General features: G+C 51.4%; 5 protein-coding genes across 5 annotated transcripts; 4 read left to right on the top strand and 1 right to left on the bottom strand.

Moving 5' to 3' along the window:
* Nucleotides 1-1,327: 1,327 nt before the first annotated feature.
* Nucleotides 1,328-2,818, top strand: N7458_004227 (CENP-N/CHL4 family protein; the record flags this gene model as incomplete). The annotated part of the gene is made up of 1 exon (XM_056907609.1): nt 1,328-2,818. One exon carries the CDS (start codon nt 1,328-1,330, stop codon nt 2,816-2,818), a length of 1,491 nt encoding a protein of 496 aa, XP_056768336.1.
* Nucleotides 2,819-3,700: 882 nt separating this feature from the next.
* Nucleotides 3,701-5,058, bottom strand: N7458_004228 (RING finger protein; the record flags this gene model as incomplete). The annotated part of the gene is made up of 4 exons (XM_056907610.1): nt 3,701-3,884; nt 3,959-4,206; nt 4,271-4,332; nt 4,428-5,058. The coding sequence occupies 4 exons, from the start codon at nt 5,056-5,058 to the stop codon at nt 3,701-3,703; spliced, it is 1,125 nt and encodes a 374-aa protein (XP_056768337.1).
* Nucleotides 5,059-9,021: 3,963 nt separating this feature from the next.
* Nucleotides 9,022-10,307, top strand: N7458_004229 (trafficking protein particle complex subunit 13; the record flags this gene model as incomplete). Its single annotated transcript, XM_056907611.1, has 5 exons — nt 9,022-9,088; nt 9,153-9,159; nt 9,216-9,339; nt 9,397-9,915; nt 10,014-10,307. The coding sequence occupies 5 exons, from the start codon at nt 9,022-9,024 to the stop codon at nt 10,305-10,307; spliced, it is 1,011 nt and encodes a 336-aa protein (XP_056768338.1).
* Nucleotides 10,308-14,462: 4,155 nt separating this feature from the next.
* N7458_004230 (dDENN domain protein) lies at nt 14,463-18,025 on the top strand (the record flags this gene model as incomplete). The annotated part of the gene is made up of 4 exons (XM_056907612.1): nt 14,463-15,102; nt 15,187-17,502; nt 17,569-17,823; nt 17,883-18,025. The coding sequence occupies 4 exons, from the start codon at nt 14,463-14,465 to the stop codon at nt 18,023-18,025; spliced, it is 3,354 nt and encodes a 1,117-aa protein (XP_056768339.1).
* A 3,095-nt stretch (nt 18,026-21,120) lies between these two features.
* On the top strand, nt 21,121-23,285 carry N7458_004231 (uncharacterized protein; the record flags this gene model as incomplete). The annotated part of the gene is made up of 2 exons (XM_056907613.1): nt 21,121-22,499; nt 22,637-23,285. The coding sequence occupies 2 exons, from the start codon at nt 21,121-21,123 to the stop codon at nt 23,283-23,285; spliced, it is 2,028 nt and encodes a 675-aa protein (XP_056768340.1).
* Between the last annotated feature and the right edge of the window lie 187 nt (nt 23,286-23,472).

A 23,472-nucleotide genomic window follows, 5' to 3' on the forward strand; every position in this document is an offset into this window, starting at 1 on the left:
CGAACTCGTTGCACTGTCCGACTCGCACCGCGGAACTGGCCGAGGATCGGAGGCTACAGTGGACTAAGTCTTTCGGGACCACACTTGGAATCCCAAGAATCGGAAAAAGTTCCCCAACTGGGGAGATCATTATTAATCACACAGTGGATGCCCTCGGTTCCATCCAGATCCACACAAATCATAAGAGAATGGATCGTGAATAATTGTGAGATGTAAAGGTGAACCCCTCTTCACTATTACACTTCCCTTCCATAAGGATTGGAGTATACTCCGTATACCTATAAGAGTATAGACAGAAGAGGACATCTCGAATTACAGCGACAAGCGCGGCTGTGGCCTCAACCACGAAGTATGCGGCGCCCTTCGCCTTCGGCTGCACCTCTCATTGGCGGATGTGCAGCCCTGGATTGGTCAGCCCGAGTTCGGAGTTGAAGTCACTCTGCGCTCAGGATGATTCGGTTGTCGCGGTCTTGAAATAATTATTAATCACGGCCGGAGAATAGTTAACTAACTAACTATACACTAGAGAGGGAACAATGGTACAGTAACTGCTCCGTACATCGTACTGTAGCACGGTAGTAATCCACCCAGGGTCACACAATTGGGAGTTGTAAAGATCTGCCTTGGATCATGACCGTAAGGATTTATTGACAGGGAAGATATGCATGACATTCTATACTAGTCCATCAGTAGACACTACTGGTTGAAGCACGGACGGCCTCCACTTCGGCGGGACTAATCACCAGCGACCAGGAATCTAGCTCACGGGCCAGGATCGGGTCAATCCTGGCATTATTATTGCTGGCGAGGATGGTGTCTAATCGCAAGAAACTCGGAGAATCGCCCTCAGGGAAAGGTAATTCCAGTGAGACTGCACCAACATCTTGCGCTGAGTTCTTATTCCTCAACATACTCGGGCTTAATGTTGTCAAGTATGTATAGATCGGAGTTGAGATACGCTCGTCCTTCTAGAGGCATCATCCACGGCTTGGGATCAGATTTAATCTACCCAATCGCGAGATTGAGAAGAATATAATCAATGGAGGACTTGCGAGAAGCTAACTTTCAAAGAGAGTCAAGCAGTACATTTTGATTCATGGCTCCAGTATACTTATCTAAATTTGAATACACGTGATACACTACGCTTGACGTATCCCCACGTGACATTCATTGTTGATACCCCGGCCTCATCGCGTGAATCTCAACCAGAGGAAAAACAAGATCAAAACTCGACATTCAGTCCAATACCATGCAATTCAACTGATACCCTGGGCATGATTGCATCTTTTATTACTATATCCAGCAATCACCAACCCCCTTATCAACGATGGCGCGCTCCAAAACACTCCGCGCTCCATCAACAGCCAGCCTCCCAAACAACCTTCGCATCCCCTCGACAACCCCCTCGCTCACCAAATCCCTCGGCAAACACTCCCGCCAAGCCCTCCTAGATCTAGCCCTGACCTGGCTGGACGACCGCAACATCACCTCCTTCCCTCCATACCTGCAATCCAACGCCCGAAATGACACCAACGACGAAGAAACCCTCCCATATCCAGCCGCAGAAACAGTCGAAGACGTCCGCCAGGCCTACACAGATCTCCAAGATCGCAAAGGTGGAAAGCGCGAGGTCCTGGAAAGAATACTAGAGGGCGACTGGCGTCATGGGATCACGCTGCGCCAACTCGCAATGGCAGACCTACGCTACATGGACGATCACCCTTCCAGCTTGCGATGGACAGCCCTGGAACTCAGTCGCATCGATGCTAGACAGAAGAAGCCAGTCGATGGCCACCTACCGGATTGGTCGGCCTGTATCCCACGCACACAAGCGGCGACTTTCGTTAGAGCCCTCCAACAAGAAATCTCCCCGCTAGTCAAAGCACACTTCCATCTCTCCCGCTCAACAACCCTCCCCCTAACATTCCTCCGCATCTTCATCCTCGACAGCCCCTACCAAGCACCCAGACAGTCTCCGCAGATCTTCGCCGACTCCTCGCGCGTCATTTACGTCGCCTTCCCGGACAGTTGTCCCTTCATATACACCTCCTTGTCCACATCAACGGGCTCCAAGCCCGCGCCATCCACGAGCTCGGTGGCCACCGACCCCCGGAGTTTACAGCGGTTGGTCCGCGACGCGGTTCCAAAGGCTCTTTCCCGTCCGCATGAGCGGTACACGCTTAAAGCCACCGCGCTAGCGGCGAAGAATTTGCCCACGTTACTTGCGCTGCGTGGTCCGGGGAGGACGACTGCGGCGAATGGCGCTTTTAGTATCTTTGCTGATGCGGCGATTGAGGGGAGTCCGTTGGATCCGCGGCCGTCGAATACGGTCTCGGCGGAGGAGTATATGTCTGGGGGTGTGAATGGTTTGTCGATGGAGGATAAAGAGAATCTGGATCAGCCCAACGGTGTGAGTAATACGTTGAAACGGCACACTGCCAGTGGTGACGGCGCCGGGGACGGTCAGGACGGCCCCCTTCTTTCTCCGACATCCAAAAAACGACGACTCGTGACACACTCGCGATTCGGTACAGCCGGCGGCTCGCAGGCCCCTGCACCCCTCGACCGCCTCGATATCAGACTTTTAGATGTACCGTCTACCACCAACACGGCGGATCCTACGACCACTGCAACTGCATCCGCTACGCAACCTACAATATCGCTGACATTCACGGGCTCCGACGTTATTGGGGGAATCCGCACACTCGCCGAGCTAGGCGTTATCGATCCCGAGCGAATGCCGTCCTGGATGACGGGCGAAGAAGGCGTTAGCATGGCGGTTGTACGTGGCGGGAAGCGATTGAAAAGCTCTGTCTGAAATCTTTTATTTTGGATTTGTTTTGTGTTTGGGTTTGGGTTTCTGGGGATTGTGTTGCATGGGTCGGGCGTATGTGGGTTTATGGATGGGATGGGTTCTTTTTGTTATGATGATACCCTTATTTAGCATGGTGCATGGTGCCTGGTGCATGGTGAGTTGGAATTACCTTGGGTTTAATATGATACACTGCTTCGAGTCGCATTCTCTTGCGGTTCTGTCTTTGCTTTGAAATGGCCGGTTGGTTTCCTTTCAAGCTAGTGTTCTTGGTAGCCGTAGTTTGAAGATATCCTAACGGTCTAGATTAGCTTTCGACCACGTAGTAGTTCTGTATGAACAGGTTATCTTGGCGTAATACATCCAAGCCCTAGGCAATGTACTAACCACGAAATCAACTCAAGGGTGTACTGAACCAAATTCATACCAAAGAAAGACATGACTTGGGATCAAACCGTGGGATAATTTGGTCAAGGCGTTTAAATCCAAGACTGAGAGCCTTCTTGCATATACTGCAACTTCCTCGTCCACGAATATTTGGAGGGAGGAATGATCTTGTGTGGTTCATGTAGATGAATAGGACAGAGAGGCTCACGGGGTAACCATAAAACACATAATTCAAATTGGGTATCTTCTACAAAATAACAAAACAACCGTTACTCATACACTGCTTGTTGGAAACGCCAGCCCTTTCAACGCCATCACGAAGCACAATCTATGTAGTACCAGACTAGGCATGTTGCGAAACACCGACGGCGACCTTACTCCGATGGAGACTTTACATCATCCTCGAGCTGCCCAGATGAGCGCGATTGTCGGGCAGTTGAAGAGGAGGAGTACATTGAAGAGTCTATGCAAGATGGTAAAAGACACATTAGCAAATCTGATTCAACTCAAATCCTTCTTCCCATCAGAATGATTGAGGTGGAAGTACAGAGAAAAGTTCGTACCGCGTTTCGTCGACAGGCCAAACTGGTCGGCGACGTTGACATAGCCTTCTCGTCCGATGGTGCCGTTCTTTCGCAGATTCTCGACTTTGGGGTTGGAGCCGGGGGATGGCCAATTGGTGCGGCTGTGAGGAGATTGAATTAGTCGGTGGACATGACAGCGAAAAACATGCAGGGAGGTTCAAGAGGCAAAACTCACCAGTAAACGCAGCGGATAGAACCCTGAGAAGCGAGCGACGTGCGAGCCCACTGTTTGAAGCAGACCTCGTGAACATTGTTCCCACAGCCAGTCTGGCACCAAACGGTCTTGTCCTTGGGTTCGAAATCCATGAAGCAGATGGGGCAGGCGCCCTCTATAGGCTTGCGTTTGCCATCACGGTCGTGGTCCGCGGTACCGGTCTCCGCAAACATGCTCATCAGGGAGCCTTCGTACATCTCTCGCAGCTCCTTCACAGAGAGACATATCAGAAGGGTTGAATGACCACTGTATGTGCGGAGGGGTTCTACTTACCGATGGCACAAAAGAGATCTGATATCGAAGTTCGGGGCGAGCGTTGAGAGCTTTGAGGAGGACTGAAATAGGGAGTCAGTAAGAATAATCGTAAGAATAAGATGCGATGAGGATGTCTAGGGCGAAGAATAGGTAGAGTTGAGAATTGAAGACGTACCATAAATGACATGTTTACACTCTCCACGACCGCGGAACTTGGCATCAGGGCAGTCGCAAGACGGCAGCTTCCCGATCTTGACCCTGTAGAGATTGCCGGTGGATCCGACAACATCAAAATAAAACTCAGGGACTTCGCCATTCTCACGAACTTGCCGGCCCACAATGAACATGCTAAGCCCCCAGAGACGGTCAGTTAGCACTGAAAGAGCCCAGTTCTTGCTTGCAACAACATACCGAGTCTTGCCGATTCGATCTACCTTATCTAGGTACGAATCCGGCGGAGAGTCACGCCATGGATAGGGGCGAAGCTCGTCACCATGATACTTCACGATGACCTTCGCTGGGCGAGCTCGCTTTGTTGGAGAAGAACCGGATCCGCGACCTTCGCCTGCTTTTCTCTTTGGGCTCCCTTTGGCAGGAGTCGCAGGGTTTGATAGAACTGGCTTGCTTGCTGGGCTGGTTTGGGCAGGAGCAGCCTTCTTCATGGGAGTAGCTCGGTTTGAAGAGCGGGGGTCTTTCTTGGGCCTTCCACCTGCCATTTTCTTCCCACGGCGGGGAGCTGGGGTTGGCGGGATCACCGTAGATGGGCTTCCGGGGTTGCTCACGGCGTCCTGTTGGATGGTGTCCATGGGGGTGGGTACTCTGAGGAGACAGATTGAGGAAGGTGTATTTTTAAGAAAGGACGAAGAATAGCAGATGGGGGCGGAGAAATAGAGAAATATAGGGAAAGCCTGAGTTGGAGGCAGAGTGAAAGAAGGCAGATGCTTTCATATGTTAGGTATAGATCCCAGCACTGCAGCCTCCTCCTCAGAGCTGTCGCAGGGCGGAACCAGGTGTCCCAGAGCAAACAACTGGTTTCTGATGGAGATGGCCACTTTTGAAGGGAATCAAGACAAGTGATGAATCTCTGAATCTGAGGATTGTCTCTTGAAAAGAGCAGAGAGCGCGAAGATGAAGCCGAAAAGGGCAGGAGCCCATGCGAAGGGTAGTGTTTGCAGTGTTTGGTTTGCCACCCCGCCATGTACAGGGGAAGGCCCATCATTTGAATCATTCAGCATGCAAGTATACCATCATCGCCTTTCATTAAATTTGCTAGACAGTGCACACTCTGTTGTATTCTACACCCGTCTTTCTCTATTTGAATAATTCGACCTCGTCGCATGTGGCCGTCCCCTCCACAGATGGAAGCCACTCTCTCCGACTCTTGCAAAAGACCTCGACCTGAGGCGCCCATTCAGTCTTTGATGGGCCCAAATCCATCGTGCCCGAAGTGACTGTCAACATCCCTTTGTGTATCGAGTTGGTGATAAAGAGCGGTGAACTGCAGTTCGAACAGAATGCCCTAGATAGAACAGTTCCCTTGGAGTTGTTGCTATCTTTGTAGATCTTTAACACGTCTTCTCCCGAGATGATACTGAGTTGCTTAGAATGAGTCAGTGTAAGGTCCGTAGAATGGAGATGAGACAGGATGGTACTTATGTCTTCCTGGTAGACGGCATTCGCCATGAAGCTGGATCCTGTGACTTTGCGACAATTCTCACAATGACAGAGAAGCTTCACTTGAGGGTCTCCGGTGAGTTCATAGCGGATCTGCTGGCAGAAACAGCTGCCAGAAATAGTCGGCTGGTCTGACATATTCAGAGTATACGGGGGTGTCGAAAAATCAAAGTGTAGACAGAATATTTGAGCTTATGAAAAGGAAGATGCTGACTCTCGGTCTATTTATCTTCTTGGATGAATCAGAGAGAGAACTGAATGGAAGCTCTGGGAATGGAGATTCTGGAAGTGACCCCTGTCTCTGCGCATATATTCTGCACAATAAAGTCTGGGCTCGGGCACCTCTTGGCACTCCTCTTCTTTTCTAGTGTTTACCCTCTCGCGGCTCTTGTTGACTGAGTAGAATCAGGCATTGGACACCTTGAAGTTACCTAAGCCAGCCATCGGGCAACACCCTAATTTATTCACCAAGGTTAACCTTACTAGACCTTCCACGATTGCGTACTACTATATATCTACCTAGGACATATTATGTTTAAAAGTTACAGTCATGAGTTTCAACGAAGGTCTTTAATTTATGTATGGCCCTGAAGTATATCGATGTTAGATCCTCGTACCTGGCGCAGGCAGTAGCTGTTAGCTCCTTACCACTGAGAGCGTATTTTATTGTACATTATTTCGGTTTCCGTGTTTTGGTTGAACAACCCGAGGTTGATTTCTCGGTGGTTGGGACTGATCATCTCGTCTGGTTAGTCAATCATATATGCTGAAATTGAGATATGCTCTGATATGTCGATTGTGAATCTTGGAATGAGTTCTTTCAACCCCCTACGGCCTTAAAGTTGGTTGTAGTGCTCTTACACAAATCTTTCCAACTGAGACAGTTTGTTCTCTAATCCTTTCAGATTGTTGGTGATCATATATCATTATCCCGATGTGATGGATGTGTTCAGCTTTAATGCTACTTCTTGGAATTATAGAGACGGGCATTTCCCATCAACCTAGAACACTTAACCTTGCAGTAGCGAGCCATTGGGATGCAATAAGAGGGATTTTCTTCCGTATCTGACTTAAGAACTATATTTAAGCCTAGCCACTCAGATGAACCATTACTTGTAAGCTTACTAAATCCTTACTAAATCGAATAGTTATACATCTCCGATCCACTAGTTTAGATATCACTATATTTAAGTTGTTCCTTAATATGCATATACGTTAGCTAATTAGCTGTTATAGATAAAATTCTTGGTTTTTTGTTTATTTCCTTCCCTATGGGTGGATTTAATGGTCTATAGGGTTATAGGTGTACTTAATGGGAAATAGATGTCAAAAGCCTTAACAATTTCATAGTCTTCAGTTCTATCAATGTCACCAAGGCCCTTTCAGGGTTGGTAAGTTTGGTCCCTCTCATCTCCTGTCCTAGGCGTATCTTAGCGGCAAGTCTCTTAATTTCTAGCTTACTTCTCCTCACAGGATGGCCAATTTGTAAAGTTATAGACATACATGTTATTTTAGATATTTCCCATTTGTTTAGCAGGGAAAGGCTGACGAGGGCGAATCCTCCAGTTATACCAGCGTTGTTTTTGGTTTTTCTTGCTATATGTTATTTTCATTTGAAATTATGGCAAACCTCTTATCTTCCTAAATGTCACCTAGACATCAATCTCGACTGGCAAGACAGTGATCACCCCGGACCAGTTTCGAACAAGCTACTGCTCTTGAGCCTATTCAAGGAGAACAAGGGCACAATGTTGGCTTTGCTACAAAGGATGGGTGTACTCTACGTATGCATATTCATTATCACCTTATTCCTGGCCGTCGAGATCATGCTCATCATTTATAGATGACCGCGGTTTCTACGTATATGGTGGCTAGATAGCTACTTTGCTTATCCGGGTAAGCCGGGATTATTTTTACACTTGCCACAATAAGCTCATCTAGCTAGGTCTAATTTAGATAAACCTACACTATCTACAGCTCATCCGCCCCCTAGCCGGGGTGCATTCCATATCTAGCCCCGAGACATCAAACTAGATCAGTAGTATTCAACTATTTAAGCGAAAATAAACCAGACTCTAACAGTGAAACACTACAGCCTGGATATTATCACTATCAGTAATCTCAATATCACGTCTAGCATTAATATAAACTTACCTCAAATTCCGATTCTAGACAGATTGCGTGATTACGCGGGCTAGAAAAACACGTTACATTATAAGTTGATTCTAGCTACTACGAAGCTTCAATATGATAGCCCTTAAGCTAGGGAGACCCTTCTATAGAGTCCTGTTGGAGGCCGAAACTGCCGGGATTACTAGAGTAAGTTGGATCCTAGCGATAATTTTCGCTTAGAGGATCTTGGCCTTCTGGTAGTTCTAGTACGTGGTCGAAACCCTCCTCAAGCTACTCTTAACACTCTTAAATTATATACCCCGATACCCCTCTCCACATCAAATATCTAAAGAATGAATAGGACTCTGTTCTCGATTATAACTATATCACCATAAGTATAGACTTTGACTTCGGTACTGACCCTGCTGGCAGGATCGAATGGATTCTGAATCACACAACGATGTATAAGCTAGACGGCAATCTGTTCGACATGTATATCCAGATAGTAGACCATGACGGGAATCTAGCAGTGACAGTGCAGCAGTCTAACTTTGTGTTAAAACGTGGACAGGGAAAGTCCGACAAACCAAATCCTCGCGCGCATTTGGATGGAGCTACTTCAACGTTTACCACATTTCGGCTCATATCTCATACTCTGGAGAAGCATTTTAGATTCACGTAGCTCCGAGTTCAAAAGAGGGACCTCTTTTATTGAATTATCCATCATGAGTTGATGTAACGTTAACCTTTATCTTGGCTTGCTTTTATTCTTAAAGCCAGAGGCAATACTGATGATGATAACATGTTTGCACCGTTTGTCTGAGCTCCATCGCTATCGATGGATCGTTATCGGCCCGCTCGTGCGACAACTGCCTAGCTCCCAGTTCATCAGAATGACTCGCTGAGAAGAACGCAATGCCCATTAGGACAGCAGTACATGATCTTGAGTTGCTACCAGAAACACTCCATCCATCGCAGAGCTCATGGCGCGCCCACGAGCTGCGTCGGGCGCTGATGCCCCCAAGGAACCCCATGCCGTTTCCCTGAAAGGTAAGCAGTCCCAGAGAGTATGGAGTTGGAAGACCAAAGATGCTGACAATCACAATGTGAACAGTTCTTCGGTATCAACCATGTTCTCGTCTCTATCTGGCTGGTCATAACCACTGACACCTGTTAGTCTCTCCCGACCGTCCCTCTCTTATCAATCCCCGCTCCCCGCCGCGAACACAAAGATCTCCCCCAAGGCTTCCTTGAGCTATCCATCCGTCGACTCTGATGACCAATTCATTCTTACACCTATCGTGAGCCTACTTCAATCTCTCTGCTTGTCTGGTTAGCTTTTCGCTGACCCAATATAGCTCACCCTTCCCCCCGCATTCGGATCCGTCTATGTCGGCGAAACCTTTGCCTGCACACTCAGCGCAAACAATGAGATCTCTACGAACGAAGTAGGTCGAGTCGTGACCTCCGTGCGCATCGTTGCCGAAATCCAAACCCCCTCCTCAGTCGCAACCCTCGAACTCGATCCCGCCAGCGACACCGCTCAATCAGAGGGTCTCCAAATCGGCGAGTCCCTACAAAAGATTGTGCGCTATGACCTAAAGGAGGAAGGGAATCATATTCTCGCCGTTAGCGTGAGCTATACTGAGACCAGGATTGGTGAGAATGCTCATGCGGCGAGCGGTCGTGTTCGCACGTTCCGGAAGCTATATCAATTTGTCGCGCAGCCGTGTCTGAGTGTGCGCACCAAGGCCTCTGAATTGCCGCCTTTGGAAGTGGAAAACAAGTCACTGGGTCCGTATGGAAAGACTCGGTTGCTTCGGTTTGCCTTGGAAGCGCAATTGGAGAATGTGGGGGACGGTGCGGTGGTTGTAAAGGTAAGCAAGCTTCTCGCAGGTAGACAAAAAGGCCAAAGGACACAGAAGACGCCGATATTTGGAAACAAGAAATTGAACCATCCGTTAACACTCCCAAGCAAACCCGACTCAACCCCAAACCACCCTTCAAATGCCAATCCCTCAACTGGGACGCAACATCCTCCGATCCCTCCACAGCAAAACCACCAACCCTCAACCCACGCGACGTCCTCCAAGTCGCCTTCCTAATAGAACAAGAAGAATCCCGCACAGAAGGCATCGAGGCCCTACAAAACGATCTCCGCCGCGACGGCCGCGCCACCCTGGGCCAATTATCTATTGAGTGGCGCGGCGCCATGGGCGACAAGGGCTTCCTCACGACTGGCAATCTGATGAGCCGGAAACGTACCTGAAACAGAAACACGATGTGAGGGCGGCTGGGTTGCTGGTCCCGTCGTACCACGACATGTCCATCCGAGTCTCCCGATGCATATAGCCGCGTTTAGTGCAGGGCACGAGTGTGCTGGGTGCAAGGGGTTTTCTCGGCTGCCGTGTTGCCTGAGGGGGCGTATCTATATGACGAATTCAAGTCAAGTACATAATCTGTGATTTTCTTCTTGTTTATCTTTTGTCTGGATATATGTAATGGCGAATGGGCGTTGCAATGCAATTCGTATACTCTGAATCTCCGGGAGTCTGAGAGCTAGTCCAGGCCCGACATATGTAAACCTCCCTATCCCTACGGTACCCCCCTGGCAGATCCGCAATATATCCTGCAATGCCGAACCGCCAAACCTGCCGGGACTTCGGTTTCTGGATCCTCGCGCTAGCTCTAGGCGGATTGTGGCTCCACTGGCATGGGGCTCGGCTGGCGGCTTTTGCATGCAGCTGCGGGCTTCACTGTTGCTGGGAGGAGCGTGACACTGCTGGCGGTTGTGGATGTGGGTTAGAAATCCCAGGGCTGGGATGCGCCGATTCCTCGATTGTTTATTGAATTGAAAAGGGGAGGCTTTTAGGGTAGATCCCAATCCCAGGTGGTTATGTAGAGAAAGACCTATGTTGTGGTTGAGGTGGGTACAGTAGAAACCGCACTCTCAAGGCGTGATGGCGGTGGAGATGATCTTGCGTCGCAATATATATTCAGGTTTGGGGAATAGTCTAGATCTTAAAATCCTGCGGTAAATGCATAAGGTTGTTATTCTGCGCATCAATCATTTCCTTGATTGACGATGACCTTAGGGTAAATAATGGATGGCTCCGGTATAGAGTATCCATGGATATTTACATTGTGTATGTAGGTACATACTGTAGTACACACGACATCAGCCCAATCTCATTCATTGATCAATGGCGGAGGAAAGTCTAGGTATTCATGGACCAGTCTAGACCGCCGTCGCTAATAGCCGGGTTCATTGCCTTAACCTGTTCACAGTTTGCTTGGGTTCCAGACCGCTGGTCTATTTACACGATGGACTTCACACTTACAGTAGAAATATGTGCTGATATACCAGCCTGACAATTCAAATCTGCCCAATTGCTCTGGCAAGATGAAGTTTCAATAGGATGACGTGTTATCCATCAGGACACATCCAAGTGTTTTACAAACTCCTACAAGCCTCGCTGAAAATAAGCAACAAAAATCCCCTCCTGCCCACCGCTTATTTCGTGTCCCACCCGCCATACGTAAATCTTCGTGCCGTGCAGGCTGGGCTTGTCGTAGCCTGTTCTCGACTGCGGCCGTGCGAAAAGGGCTACTGGTGCAGACGACTAGTAGAGAGTCCAGACGCTGCAGACTCTGCAGTGCAGAGAGGCTTACACGTAAGGCCCCGCTGCGGCAGCAGGCCAAGTTGGAGTTACACGGTGGCGGGCTAAGGGCGATTGGGGCCAATTGTAGGATGGAGCGGGGATGTCCTGCATCGAGGCAGTTGGGCGAGACTGCAAGTAAGGGGTTTTTGGAACGGGTATAAAACGTGTGTATTATAGTTGGAAAGTACTGTAGGCGTTATGAATAGCGTGGTTTTGTCCGATTTGGTTGGAGGATATTGGATCGTTGTTCAGGTTGTACTGTATCTATTTTGTAAATTGCCAGTCACATGGATGCATAGTATCACGATGTTATGTTAGTATAAATATTTCGCATCTTCTTTTCTATAAATCTACCTCCTGTCCTCCTAACAGTGGAGTGCGTACATAGAAATCAGCGTGCGCAACCATGATTATGATTGAACAATTCATTCCCCTCGGTGCTCCACTGTCAACTGCGTTGGGCAGGGATCGGCCGGCCCCAGAGGCACAGGCCCTCCACTTTCGCTCCTGACTCAAGCTCCGACAGGGTATGCCTCCTCCTAAGCACGACGAGTTACGATTCACGTGTCAGGATGACTGAAAAGAGTAGGAGTATGACACTGTGACTATCGGGCTTGTTGGGGGATAGTGGCATGTGCCGAGTCATGATCTTGTACAAAGTCGGCACGGGGTTTGGTCAGTCTGACGATGACAAGTATACACCCTACGAAATTGAGGCGGCTTGGGTTTCGGTTCGGCAGAGGCCGACCTTTTCGCTTGTGCAGATAAAAACCTGGAAATTTGGGTTGCATCGAAGTGGAGATCGCTGGTTCGGAAATCAGTTGCTAATAGCGCGGAGTTTTAGGGGTCCGGGGAGTATACTCAATGGCGGCGGACGGAGCATAGTCAAACTGTACTTTGTAGCTTACAGTGAGAATGTAGTCTGTAGTTTGTCATCCTTGTCTTGGTTTGCAGTGCTCTCTCCCTCGGTATCTGTTTCTAATATTATGTACCCCGTACTAACTATCTATTAATACCCCGGCTCCCATCCACTCCCCATAACCATGTTACCATAGCACCAGATCGGCAACTCGAGCAAACGCCATGTCTCAGGCCGAGACTGTCCACAAAAGTATAGAACAGTTTGGTCATCTCAGAGCAATTGCGCCCCCACGAGACTAGGAAGAGGACTGCAATGCCCCAGTCCTGATAACTAAACTTGGCCGTTGGAAGGATCAATGGTTGGTTAACTGGGCGCGAGTATACACTTCACGAAGAGACACACTTCTGCGGGTCATCGATGTGGAGGATATCGCCCCGTTAACCATGGAACGTGGGCTGGTCGGATCCTCCGAGTTCCCTCCATGAACGATGGCTGGATAAAGTGGTTGGATGGATTCTATCGACAAGGCAGTCCAGGACTCAAGATGCGCTCCACCGAGCCGACCATCGGGTGGTTCGAATCGTTGGTTGTTTTATGGTGGAGACTAGAGTATCGCGGAGGTTTACTCAGCTAGGATGGGATGGGATGGGATGGGATGGTCGTGATGCCAACTCTATACAGAGTACTGTATGCAGTCCTCTACGGTCGGAGTTGGCTAGCAAGCTCTACGCAATTAGGTTATGGTGGCTAGAATGGCCAGATTCAATCTGGAATCTGTCTTACAGGGCCTGGATTTTGTTTCAAGTTCCCGAAACTAGCGAGTGAGCCGTGGATTTGGGCTGCAGGTCAGGTCTCCGTGTTAGACTCTTGCGCATCAATGGGGCTTTTTGGGGGGGCGGGCACTGAGTGGCGCTCGTTCTTGACTGGTCAGTGCTCCAAGGGGTTCGAGAGATTGTTCCTGAGTCTACCATTTGATGGGGATTTGGGGCTGGGATTGTAGTTTGTTCGAACGCCACCGGGTGGATTGGCTGTCTTCAGGGTCATATAGGAAAGTCTCGCTGTGACTAGATTGGGTAGGAAGATAACGAATATGATGGGTGTTTCATAAGAAGTTAAGATGTTAGTTGTAGACTTGTACAGTAGGAGTAGGAGTAGTCAATTCATTCGACATTCTGTGCATTCTACTGGAACACTTTCCGTCCCTGTGAAGGTCTGCGAAGGTCCTGGAGGGAACTAGTAACCGCATTACGAGTGGCCTACGCAACCATCCGCTCGCCTGTCCAACGCTACAAAGCACTTCCAAAAGAAAAGAAAACCAAAACAAAAAGGCACTACTATAGTCCCACAAATAAAATATAATTTTAAAATGGCTTCTGGCTTTATTAGAAAACAAAATAGAACTTTAGAACACAGTAGCTAATATGGTAAAAGACATTTTCGTTGCAAACCTCCTTTTTTTTCAATACTTCAAAAATACTGGCCAAATACCAAAAACCACCCAAAATTGATCTTCACTCCTAAACCCCTCGCCCCTCTCCGAATTTCCCCTACTCCTCCTCCTCCTCCTCTGCTCTCTTCCCTCCGCCGCTGACTTCCCCTCCTCAATTCTCTTCTGCTCTTCATCTTCGTCTAAACCTACCTATTCTTAACTCTCCCTGGACATCCAAACTCCCCCCGGGCTCGCCAAATTCTCGTATGCTCCCGCGGTCTTGCCCTGTTCCCCCGCCCCCCGCCTCGACTCCCGACATCGCCGACACACAACCCACCCCCTGATCGAAGATTGAATGCGACTGGAGATCCGGCAATCCATGCGGTGAACAAAGGAAGCAGGGTGGACAACAGTTTTTGAAACCAAGTCAACGTTGAAATTGGTTTATGCGACGGTCGCCACACAATTACCATGCCTTCAACCAGCTCCAATGAGGGCGCTCCTCTGGCTGATTACTTTTGGATTGCCGGCGTGGACGGCTCCGAGATTCTAGACACCTTCAAGCGACTGGGTGAGGACTATCGTATCAATGGAGCCGCCTCTCCAGGCCCCGCGCTCGCCGATGCGATCCAGGAAGACGCCGATGCGGAGGAAGAATACGGGCCGGATGCAACCTCCCGCCCCAACTCGACGCTCTACGCTGGGAATAGCATCCGGCGCAGCTCCAACCAGCGCCTGTCGACCCTTTCGCGCGCCGATTCGGACCAGCCCAATGGCGCCGGGAGCAACCGCAGCAGTGTGACGGTGAAGGGTGCCTCCTCCCCGTTACGGGCGTCGGCCATGTTCTCCGAAGACTTTGATTTTGACCAAGCGTTGCTGAAATTCTCTTCCGAGAGAGATACCTTTTTGACGGATCTGAGCTTGAGTGCGGGCGCGATTACCCCGAACACGCGCCCGCGATCTCGCGTCCGCACACAAAAGATCGTCTCGGAGGATTCGCCGTCTCAGGGTGCTAATCTGCTACGATCGGGTATTGGAAGTGTGCGCCGGCATATGTCGTTCCGGGATATGAACAGTATGAAGAGGCAGCCGTCGACCATTGCGCGACAAGGTGAGTGTTATACCTGAAACTGACCTTTAGGTTTTATGTCTTGCCTTGAGAACCACCACTAACGGTAGATATTGCTTGATACAGCTTCTGTACGCACGTCTCGACGACTCAGTAACTATAATTCGGTGATTCCAGTACCGCAACCCCTCGAGATCTCGCCTACAATGCACCCGTTGAAGCGCCGCTTTGAACCCGTTCTGCTCGACCGATACCCCACGCGAGGCATGCCCGACGAGTTGAAGCAGCGAGGCAACTTTCCCGACTACATACCCATGTTTGCCTTTCCGAATGATATCAATATCGTCGCTTCAGATCAACGGCCGCGGTCGACTTGGCACGGATTTGCCATGACAACGGACAATGGCTCGAAATTGCACGCAATCTGCGTGATTATCTGGATCCCGCTCAACCCCAAAGCTGCGGATGAGTTGGAGAAGCGATGTGAGGAGTGGCGGAAGGATAACATGACGGACGAGGAGCGGGAGCTGGCAGCGAGTCTGGGGGAGCGGCTTGCGTTGGAGCGTGCAAAGCTGTCCAGACTGCTGGCACAGTTGCCGAATGTGCCCTCTGGGTCCGACTCTCGTGAAAGACTAGAGGATGAGATTAGTGCGGTCGAGGAGAAGATCGGGCTGATGACGGATTTGCTGCGCCCGGTGCGACACGCTGCGTCATCCAAGATCGAGGGTCTCACCGATGGCGACACGGGATTCTGGATTCCTCGCGCATACGGTATCCTAGGCCGCGAAGCGAATATGACTACTTTCTGGAAGGAATGGCTGAAAGCGATTGTTGTGCCCATGACCGAGGGTGGCGTCCAGCGTGTTCCGCCCAGCTCGCCACGAATGGGGGTCTGGCAGCCGCTGGAGCGCTATGTCATGAATCTCTGTACGGAAGCATTCTGCCCGGTCTCGTCCAAGACGCAAGTCGAGCTGGCAGTTCGCGAGTTGCGGTTATTCGCCCGCCAGGAAGCTTCCAACGAACTCCCCGGTTCTCGCAATACGGACCTGTATGCCTTGTTCCGGACGTTGTCCGTCCCAAACATTATCATCCTTTTCGAGTATGCTTTGACAGAGTCTCGCATTATTTTCTTGTCATCCCACACTTCTATGCTCTACCTCGCGACCAGGGCCCTGGTTGACCTGCTCTTCCCGATTCAGTGGACTGGTGTTTTGATTCCCGTTCTCCCCGCTCGTCTGGTTCAGGCCATTGAAGCGCCTTGTCCGTACATTGTGGGTATCGAGCGCCGATATGAAAAGGTGGAATTACCAACCGACGACTTTGTTCTGGTGGACCTGGATAACGATATGATTGAGAGTACCCTGCCCCCAACTCCTCTACCCCGTCATCAACGCCGAAAGCTTCTATCGCTCTTGCAGATGGCTGCACCTCATCACAGCCGTTGCGGCGTGCCCACCGGTCCCCCAGCATACGCGATTGAAACCTATCCCTGGGACACGTTCTTGTCCGAAAGTGCAGCTACATACGCCTCGAAAGCCCCGCCAACCAACCTTGCCAAATACGTTGGCCTCAATTCCAGCGCCTTCGGCTCGACTGCCGTGACTCCGGGAACATACCAACCTCCGATCTTCAATGCATTCCTCCATGCCCGTAATGAGCAGGCCTCCTCGCGTGGGTACTCGTCCAAGAGCTATGATCGGCCAGGAACCAGCTCCACAGCCAGGGCCAGTGCGTCGCCGCCATCACCCAGAGAAAGCTCCCCTACTTCGGGTCACTTCCCTCCGCCTCCGCCGACGCCGTCATCTCGGAATGACTCTGGTATGGCACTGCAGGCATCGCTGCGTGAGAAACGGTCTGGCCATTTCGATGCTTCATCTCGGAGGAGTTCGTCCTTTGGCATGACGCGCCGCCCAAGTGCACCTTTCCTTGGACATGCCTCCAATCTGTCCGTCACCACGCTCAACACGGACTACGGGCCGGGATCGACCTATGCTCCGTCGGTGTATGCCCAGTCCACCATTGCCGCATCGACAATTGTCCCGCAGGCTGCTGTGCAGCCCGTTGACAACGCCGCGGGTACTGCCTGGGTTGAGGGTCACTATTTCCAGACCCAGCCGTGGGACGAGAAGCTAGTCTGTGCCATCTGCGATGACCGTGCGGAAGAAGGCATGTTCAAGTGCTCGCAGTGCAAGCTGGCCGTTCACAACCGCTGTGCCTCCCAGGTCTGTCTGGTCTGTGACGCTGCCTTCCATCCGGATCAGATCCGTGCTGCCTTTGTCAGGTGCTTCGCAAGCTTGTTTTATACGTATAAGAAGTACCTTGTTCCGGCTAGCGGCGAGAAGAAAAAGGCTGGAATGTACTACTCGTTCAATATGGAAGGTTTTGCGAAGAGCCTTCCACATGAGCATGCCGAGTACATTGCTGTCCTGCAGCAGACGCAAGGTAAGAATCTGTTCTATGTCTTGATAGGATGGATCATGATGTCTAACTGTCCCATTTTCTTTCTAGGATTTAATGAGTTCATCAGTGAGCGCGAAAGAACCAACCCCAAGTCCAAGGACTCACGGATGGCCCTCTTCGACGAGATTGTGCTTTCCAAGCGCAACCGAGGCCGCAGCTCCATCTTCTCCGGTCGATTGACGACCGATTTCTTGTCCGACACCTCCAACCACCTGTGGCGAACCGCCAGTGCAACCTTCTTCGCGCCAAGCAGCCGTAGCCAACCAAACCTGTCCAGTGATTACAGCAGAGTCGTTCAACGAGGTGAGTTATTTTTCCCACTCTGCACATTCGATTAGTGTTTCTTGTCTAACCCGCCACAGCCCCGGCCAAGCTTGACACGAGTCTCATGAAAGAACCCCGCATGATCCATGGAGCTCCGCGGGTCTCCAAGACGGCAAATACTGCCCGTCGAAAGCCGTTGCCTAAGCTCATGAATGGTCTGGCGATCTCCCCCCCGAGTTAATTGGTGTGATTTCTCTGGAGATCGTCCGACTTTGTCATTCCGCCTGTCTCTGTCTCTACTGGCGCGCCCGCGTGCGCCTTGCCTTGCCCTGCCCGCGCCTGCAGATGCAGCTGCATCTACATCCGCTTTCGACATGATCCTCTGTCCGCTTTCTGAAACGCATCGTCTAGACCCTGCTTCGGCCTTGGCTTTCTCCATGACTGACTGTGCTCGTCTGTGCTCGTCCGTGCTTGACAATACATGGATGATGATGGCGCCGGTCGTTGTCTTCAGCAGGGACTGAGTTTATGATCCCGTGAGAGCTACGCTGTTGGCTGGGTCGGCCGTCATTCTGTTTCTGTCTCTCAGCGTCATAGACCATCTTCATCTTATCCTCCCGCTCTTTCTCTCCTCCTTCCTTCGCTGCCGCCTGTGGCTCGCCTCTGCATGTCGATCTGCAAGGAGCAGGTCTACTGCAAGAATCTCAATGGCGAGCGTATCGCTCGGACGCCCCGTGTCACAGATCTCCACCATTGCCTTGGGAGCAGAACTCTTGGGCGTCTGGTGTCTCGTGTCTGGCTCGCGTCTTATCTAACTCTCCTGGTGGCGAACCTCGGGATTGGGATTACCATTCCCCTTCCCAATCCCTTGTGACGACACGACAACGCACAGTATCGGCGGAGACCCCTTTTTCTTCCCTTTTTTTTTTTTTTCTCGTACATAGTAATCCCCCAGGCTTGATGCCTGGGTGGAGTGCACAAAGCAACCTGCAACCCCCAAAAGCGCAAGACTGGTCTGATCTGTCGACATCTACCCTGATACACCGTTTGATTTTTTTTTTTGTGGATCTCTTGAGTGAGATTGGCTATTTTGTTGGCGACTGTTTTAGTTATTTCTTGCTTGTACTGTGTGTTTCTTTTTTAATACCCCCTTGATTTGGTTGGTATGTTTCTCTCGCTTCTTCTTCTTTTTTATAGTTCTGGTCTATGAGATGAGTGTTTGGGATGATGGTTCTTTCTTCGATGATGCCAAGTCTCTTCTGACCATGTTGTATAGGTTATGGTTGCTATGTAGACCCGGATTTACGTGTCGTATTCATGTCGATCTAGTAAGCTTGCTTAGCTTGCGAGGGGATATCTTTCTTCTTTTATAATTATTTGGATTGGTGGTTGTATAAAAGAATAAGAAAAGAGCCATCGATGGATACTTTTGACAGTGTACGTTTGATCTTGTGACCTTGAGCGAGTCTATCTTCCTCCTACGAGCATGGAACTATACCACGCCCGGCCCCGATGAATAATGTTTACCTGTGAATAGTTTCACCTCTGCCCATTTTTTCCTTGCCAGGTTCCTAGGTTCCAACGGTAGTCACTTGTCCCGTCACTCCGCCGCTTCGGTGACCAACTACGGAGTACACTCGATCCGACTCCCGCCCGCCTGAGGTCCCTCCTAATAATAATCATACTCATTGGCCACACGTCCTTTTCCGAGCCGTATCAATTCTTCCTTCTCGCCTTCTATGGGAGCGGGCCCTGGTCGTCGACGGCATAACTTTTCGTTTGTTCGTCTGGCTGTAGTGGATAACCGGGGGCGGACGTCATTGGTTCTACCTTCTTGGGTTAGCCGTGTCTGCTTGGTTAGCCCGGAGATTTTCCCCGTATCAAATCGTGGAGAAATTTGGGAGGACTGGCCCAGTGCCCAGTGCCCAGTGCCCAGGTTGTTGAGTGTGACCCTGTGGGGGCTTTTGGGGGGGTGGTGCGGCTGTGTGGGAGAGTTCTGGGGTTGGATGGTAGATGGTACGGTGTTATGATAGACGGGGAATCACTCCTGGCATTGGTCGGTGGCTATAGTGGTTATACTGGCTATTCCTGGTAGTATGGGGTTGCCAAGATGTTAGACCCAGAGTCTATACTCCGTGGATCTAGTATGGAGAGAATAGGTAGGATACCTCGATGGAGGATCCTCGACGGTATCGGGGACTCATTCTATGCTTCTCGTGTATCTCTCTGTCTTTCATCCATGTCTCTCATTACTTTGTACCTAGTTCTCCCAGGCTGTATCTCCTGTCGTGGGTTTCTCCCGTATAATAGCCGGATAAAAATCCCCCGATCTTCTCCAACATCCGATCCATTCGGCTCTGGTCCACGCTGATTGGCGGAAGATCCCAACCCCGTCTCCTCCTTCCCCCGCGCCCCCCGGAAATGGAGTTCGCATTCGAAATTTCGCGGTTTCGGTCTTTGTGAATGGTTGCACCACCCCCGTTCACCTCGTCGCGGTCGGGTTTCCTCCCTGACCCTGGCCCTGGCCTTTTCTTCCTCTCGAATTCATCCCCCGTTACGACTCGTACGGTCTTACTCTGCACTATAGCCGCCAATTTCTTTCTTTTTTTTCCCTTTCGCTCCCCCCTGTTCCCCCACGTATTAAACTCTATCCGACCCCTGCCATTCCACCCCATCCTGCTCTGTGACTACTACACTACGACGCCTACTCTTCCGTCTACTTATCCCAGTCGCACTTTATCCGGTTAATCCCGTCTGGAAAAAAGTGCCACGGAGACAGAGTAGTACTGTATCCCACCTCCCCCACGAAACAGTAATTAGGGTCTCGTTCAGTCTGTTCTTTGCTCACCTTCGCCTCTTCGGTCAATCGCCGGTCTATGCCGTTGCGGATACTCCTGTCGACTTGCCGTGGGCGAGCCGGACCCTGATAGTCCTATTTTTCCATCACACCCTTCTCGTTGTTTATCTCTTGCGCTTACTTCTTCTCTTTTCTCCCTTCCCTCCCTTTTTTGTTTTCTTCTTGGTCTTGGTTGATTCCTTCCTCTTGATTTTATCCGACGGGACTTGAGCTCGTGTCTAGTCTGCTTTGCGTGGCCGCGGCTCTTGAACGTGACAGTTGATCGTTGACGTCGTGACGTTGTGACGGGGAAACGGTGTGACCGAGATTCCGCGATCTTCAAGGATTGGGGGAAATATCTGGGAGGAAACACCTTGGCCCAGTCCAATTCGAGCATTTACCTTACTGTCCCTTTACCCCCCCCCCATCCTTTGTCTCGAACCAAGTATGAAAACGTCCGGGTCTGCGTTGCGACGATGATGCCAACTACCCTTTCGCCCATGGCAACGCCGCTCCTCGACGAGACTCCCGCCGTCGAGACGGCTCTAAAGGACCCCGGTCCTCACTCCGCTTCCACTAACAATTCCTCGACCGGTCCGTCCACCTCTACGTCGGCCTCTTCCGGTACTTCAGCTTTAAACATTGCCGCCATTGTCTCGAATAATGCCCCCGCCGTTGCCTCCCCGAACCATGTCGCCCCCTCCGTGATCCCCCCGCCGGAAACCCCGTCCGGGACGATAGTCATTGTGTTTGGCGCCGGCATGGAAAGCATCGTACACATGGTCGCGGAGGTGCTCGGAAAGCCTTGGACAACCGAGACCTCGCTTGCGACGCTGGCCAGAGCCACGGACGTGGTCGTCGCAGGCGTGCTGGCGCATGATCTCGACCGCAGTCTGGAAGGTTGCGACAGGTCGTCGATTGTCCTGATTAACACGCATTGCGTGGAAGACGGGACCGCGCCCGAAGATGCCCTGACCGAGACCTGCGACTACGAGTTCTTGTACTCGCGCACCCCGTTTCTGCGCCGTGATCTGACGCGCTTTTTGTCGTTGACCCTGGGCCAGACGAGGCCGCATGAGGACTTGCGCACGAAGACGCGCACGAATTTTATCTCGACGACTTTTCCGGATGTGCATGCGGCGCTGTCGAATCTGGATATCTTGTCGGTGGGCTCGGATGCAGTTGAGATTCGCGTGGACTTGCTGGTCGAGCCTACGGTGGATGGAGCTGCGGCGGGCTCGGTGCCGAGCTTAAAGTACGTCGGACAGCAATTGATGCTGTTGCGGCAACATACCGAATTGCCGATTATTTTCACCGCGAGGTGTACCAAGGAGAATGGGAAATTCCCCATGGACGACCCCATGTTGTTCTACAAGTACTTGCGCCGTGCGATCAAGTGGGGGGTCGAGTATGTCGACGTGGAGCTGTGGCTGCCCGAGGAGATTCGCCGGCGGTTATCTGAAGTCAAGGGCCATAGCATCATCATGTCTGCGTTCCATGACTTTTCCGGGACGTGGAAGTGGACGGCGCCCGAGGCTCAGCGCGTCTTTGCTGAGAGCGCCAAGTACGGTGATATCGTCAAGATGATCGCCATGGTGTCGACCATCGAGCAGAACTATGAACTGGAATACTTCCGTTCGACCATCAAAGCCCGTGGCCCGGGCCCGTTGCTCTCCGCCGTCAACATGGGCCAAATGGGTCAACTGTCGCGTGCCTTGAACACCGTCTTCTCCCCCATCACCCACCCTCTGCTCCCGATGATCGCAGCTCCCGGCCAGCTGACCGCAGCCGAGATCAACGAAGCCCTCCACATCATGGGCCAACTGCCCAAGCGCGATCTCTACGTGATCGGCTCGTTCCGCGCCACCCCGCACTCCATGTTCATGGAGAAATGCCTCAACGAGCTCGGCCTCCCGCATACCTTTACCTCCATCGACCGCGGGCCCAAGGGCTCCATGGAATCCATCCTCACACAGCCCCAATTCGGCGGTGCCTGCCTCAACCCCCCATCCCCAGCTCCACCACCTACATCCCCGCCATCAGCGACGCCGCCCGCGCCATCGGGCTTGTCGACACCATCGCCCTCGCCGCCCCCGGTGAAACCGGCAGCGCGCGGTTCATCGGCGAAAACGCCGCGTGGAAGGGTATCCGCGCGACGCTGACGCGCGAGTACGTCCCCTCCGCGTACCGCGGCCGCGCGGCAATCATCCTTGCCGGCTCCGAGATCGACGCCTCGGCTGCGATCTTCGCCCTGCGCAGTCTAGGCGTTGGATCTATCTACACGGTCGGATTTAAGGCCAGTGGGCCGTTGGCCGCAGGCTTGGAACCGTTTACGTCGATTCAGTCGGTGAAACTAGTCGAGCAGCCGTTTGTCATTGTCTCTGCGCTGCCGCCGGAAAAGTCGCTGCTGGTGCAGCCGTTGCTGCGCCATTATCGGACCAATGGCCGCTCGTCGCCGCCGTCCACGCGCGGCAAGGTGTATCTGGATTTGACCAGTGGGCCCAGGAAGGGTGATCCGTTGGGTGTGGCGAGTAGTGCTGGGTGGACGGCGTATGGGAGTGAGGATGTGAGTGCTTGGACGACGGTGGAGACGTTGCGGTTGTTGGTGGGGCAGAATGTGCCGTTTGACTTTGTACGGATGGCGTCTGGGAGGCCGTTGTTTTGAGAGAGACATAGCCAGGGCTGGAGTGGGTTTGACTTTTATGTTCGACTTTGTGATTAAGGGTGGATGGATTGTATGTCTGTACCTTAAGGTATATGCTTGTGTTTGTGCGTGGCCTGGACGATATATAGATCTGAAGATTGCCGTCGAGGGTCTGGGATTGGAGTTGTTGGAGCTGGTCTGGAATTGG

This window comes from Penicillium daleae (assembly GCF_028827525.1).
Source record: "Penicillium daleae strain IBT 16125 chromosome Unknown utg000004l_segment0_segment0, whole genome shotgun sequence".
In the NCBI taxonomy this organism is placed as follows: Eukaryota; Fungi; Ascomycota; class Eurotiomycetes; order Eurotiales; family Aspergillaceae; genus Penicillium; species Penicillium daleae.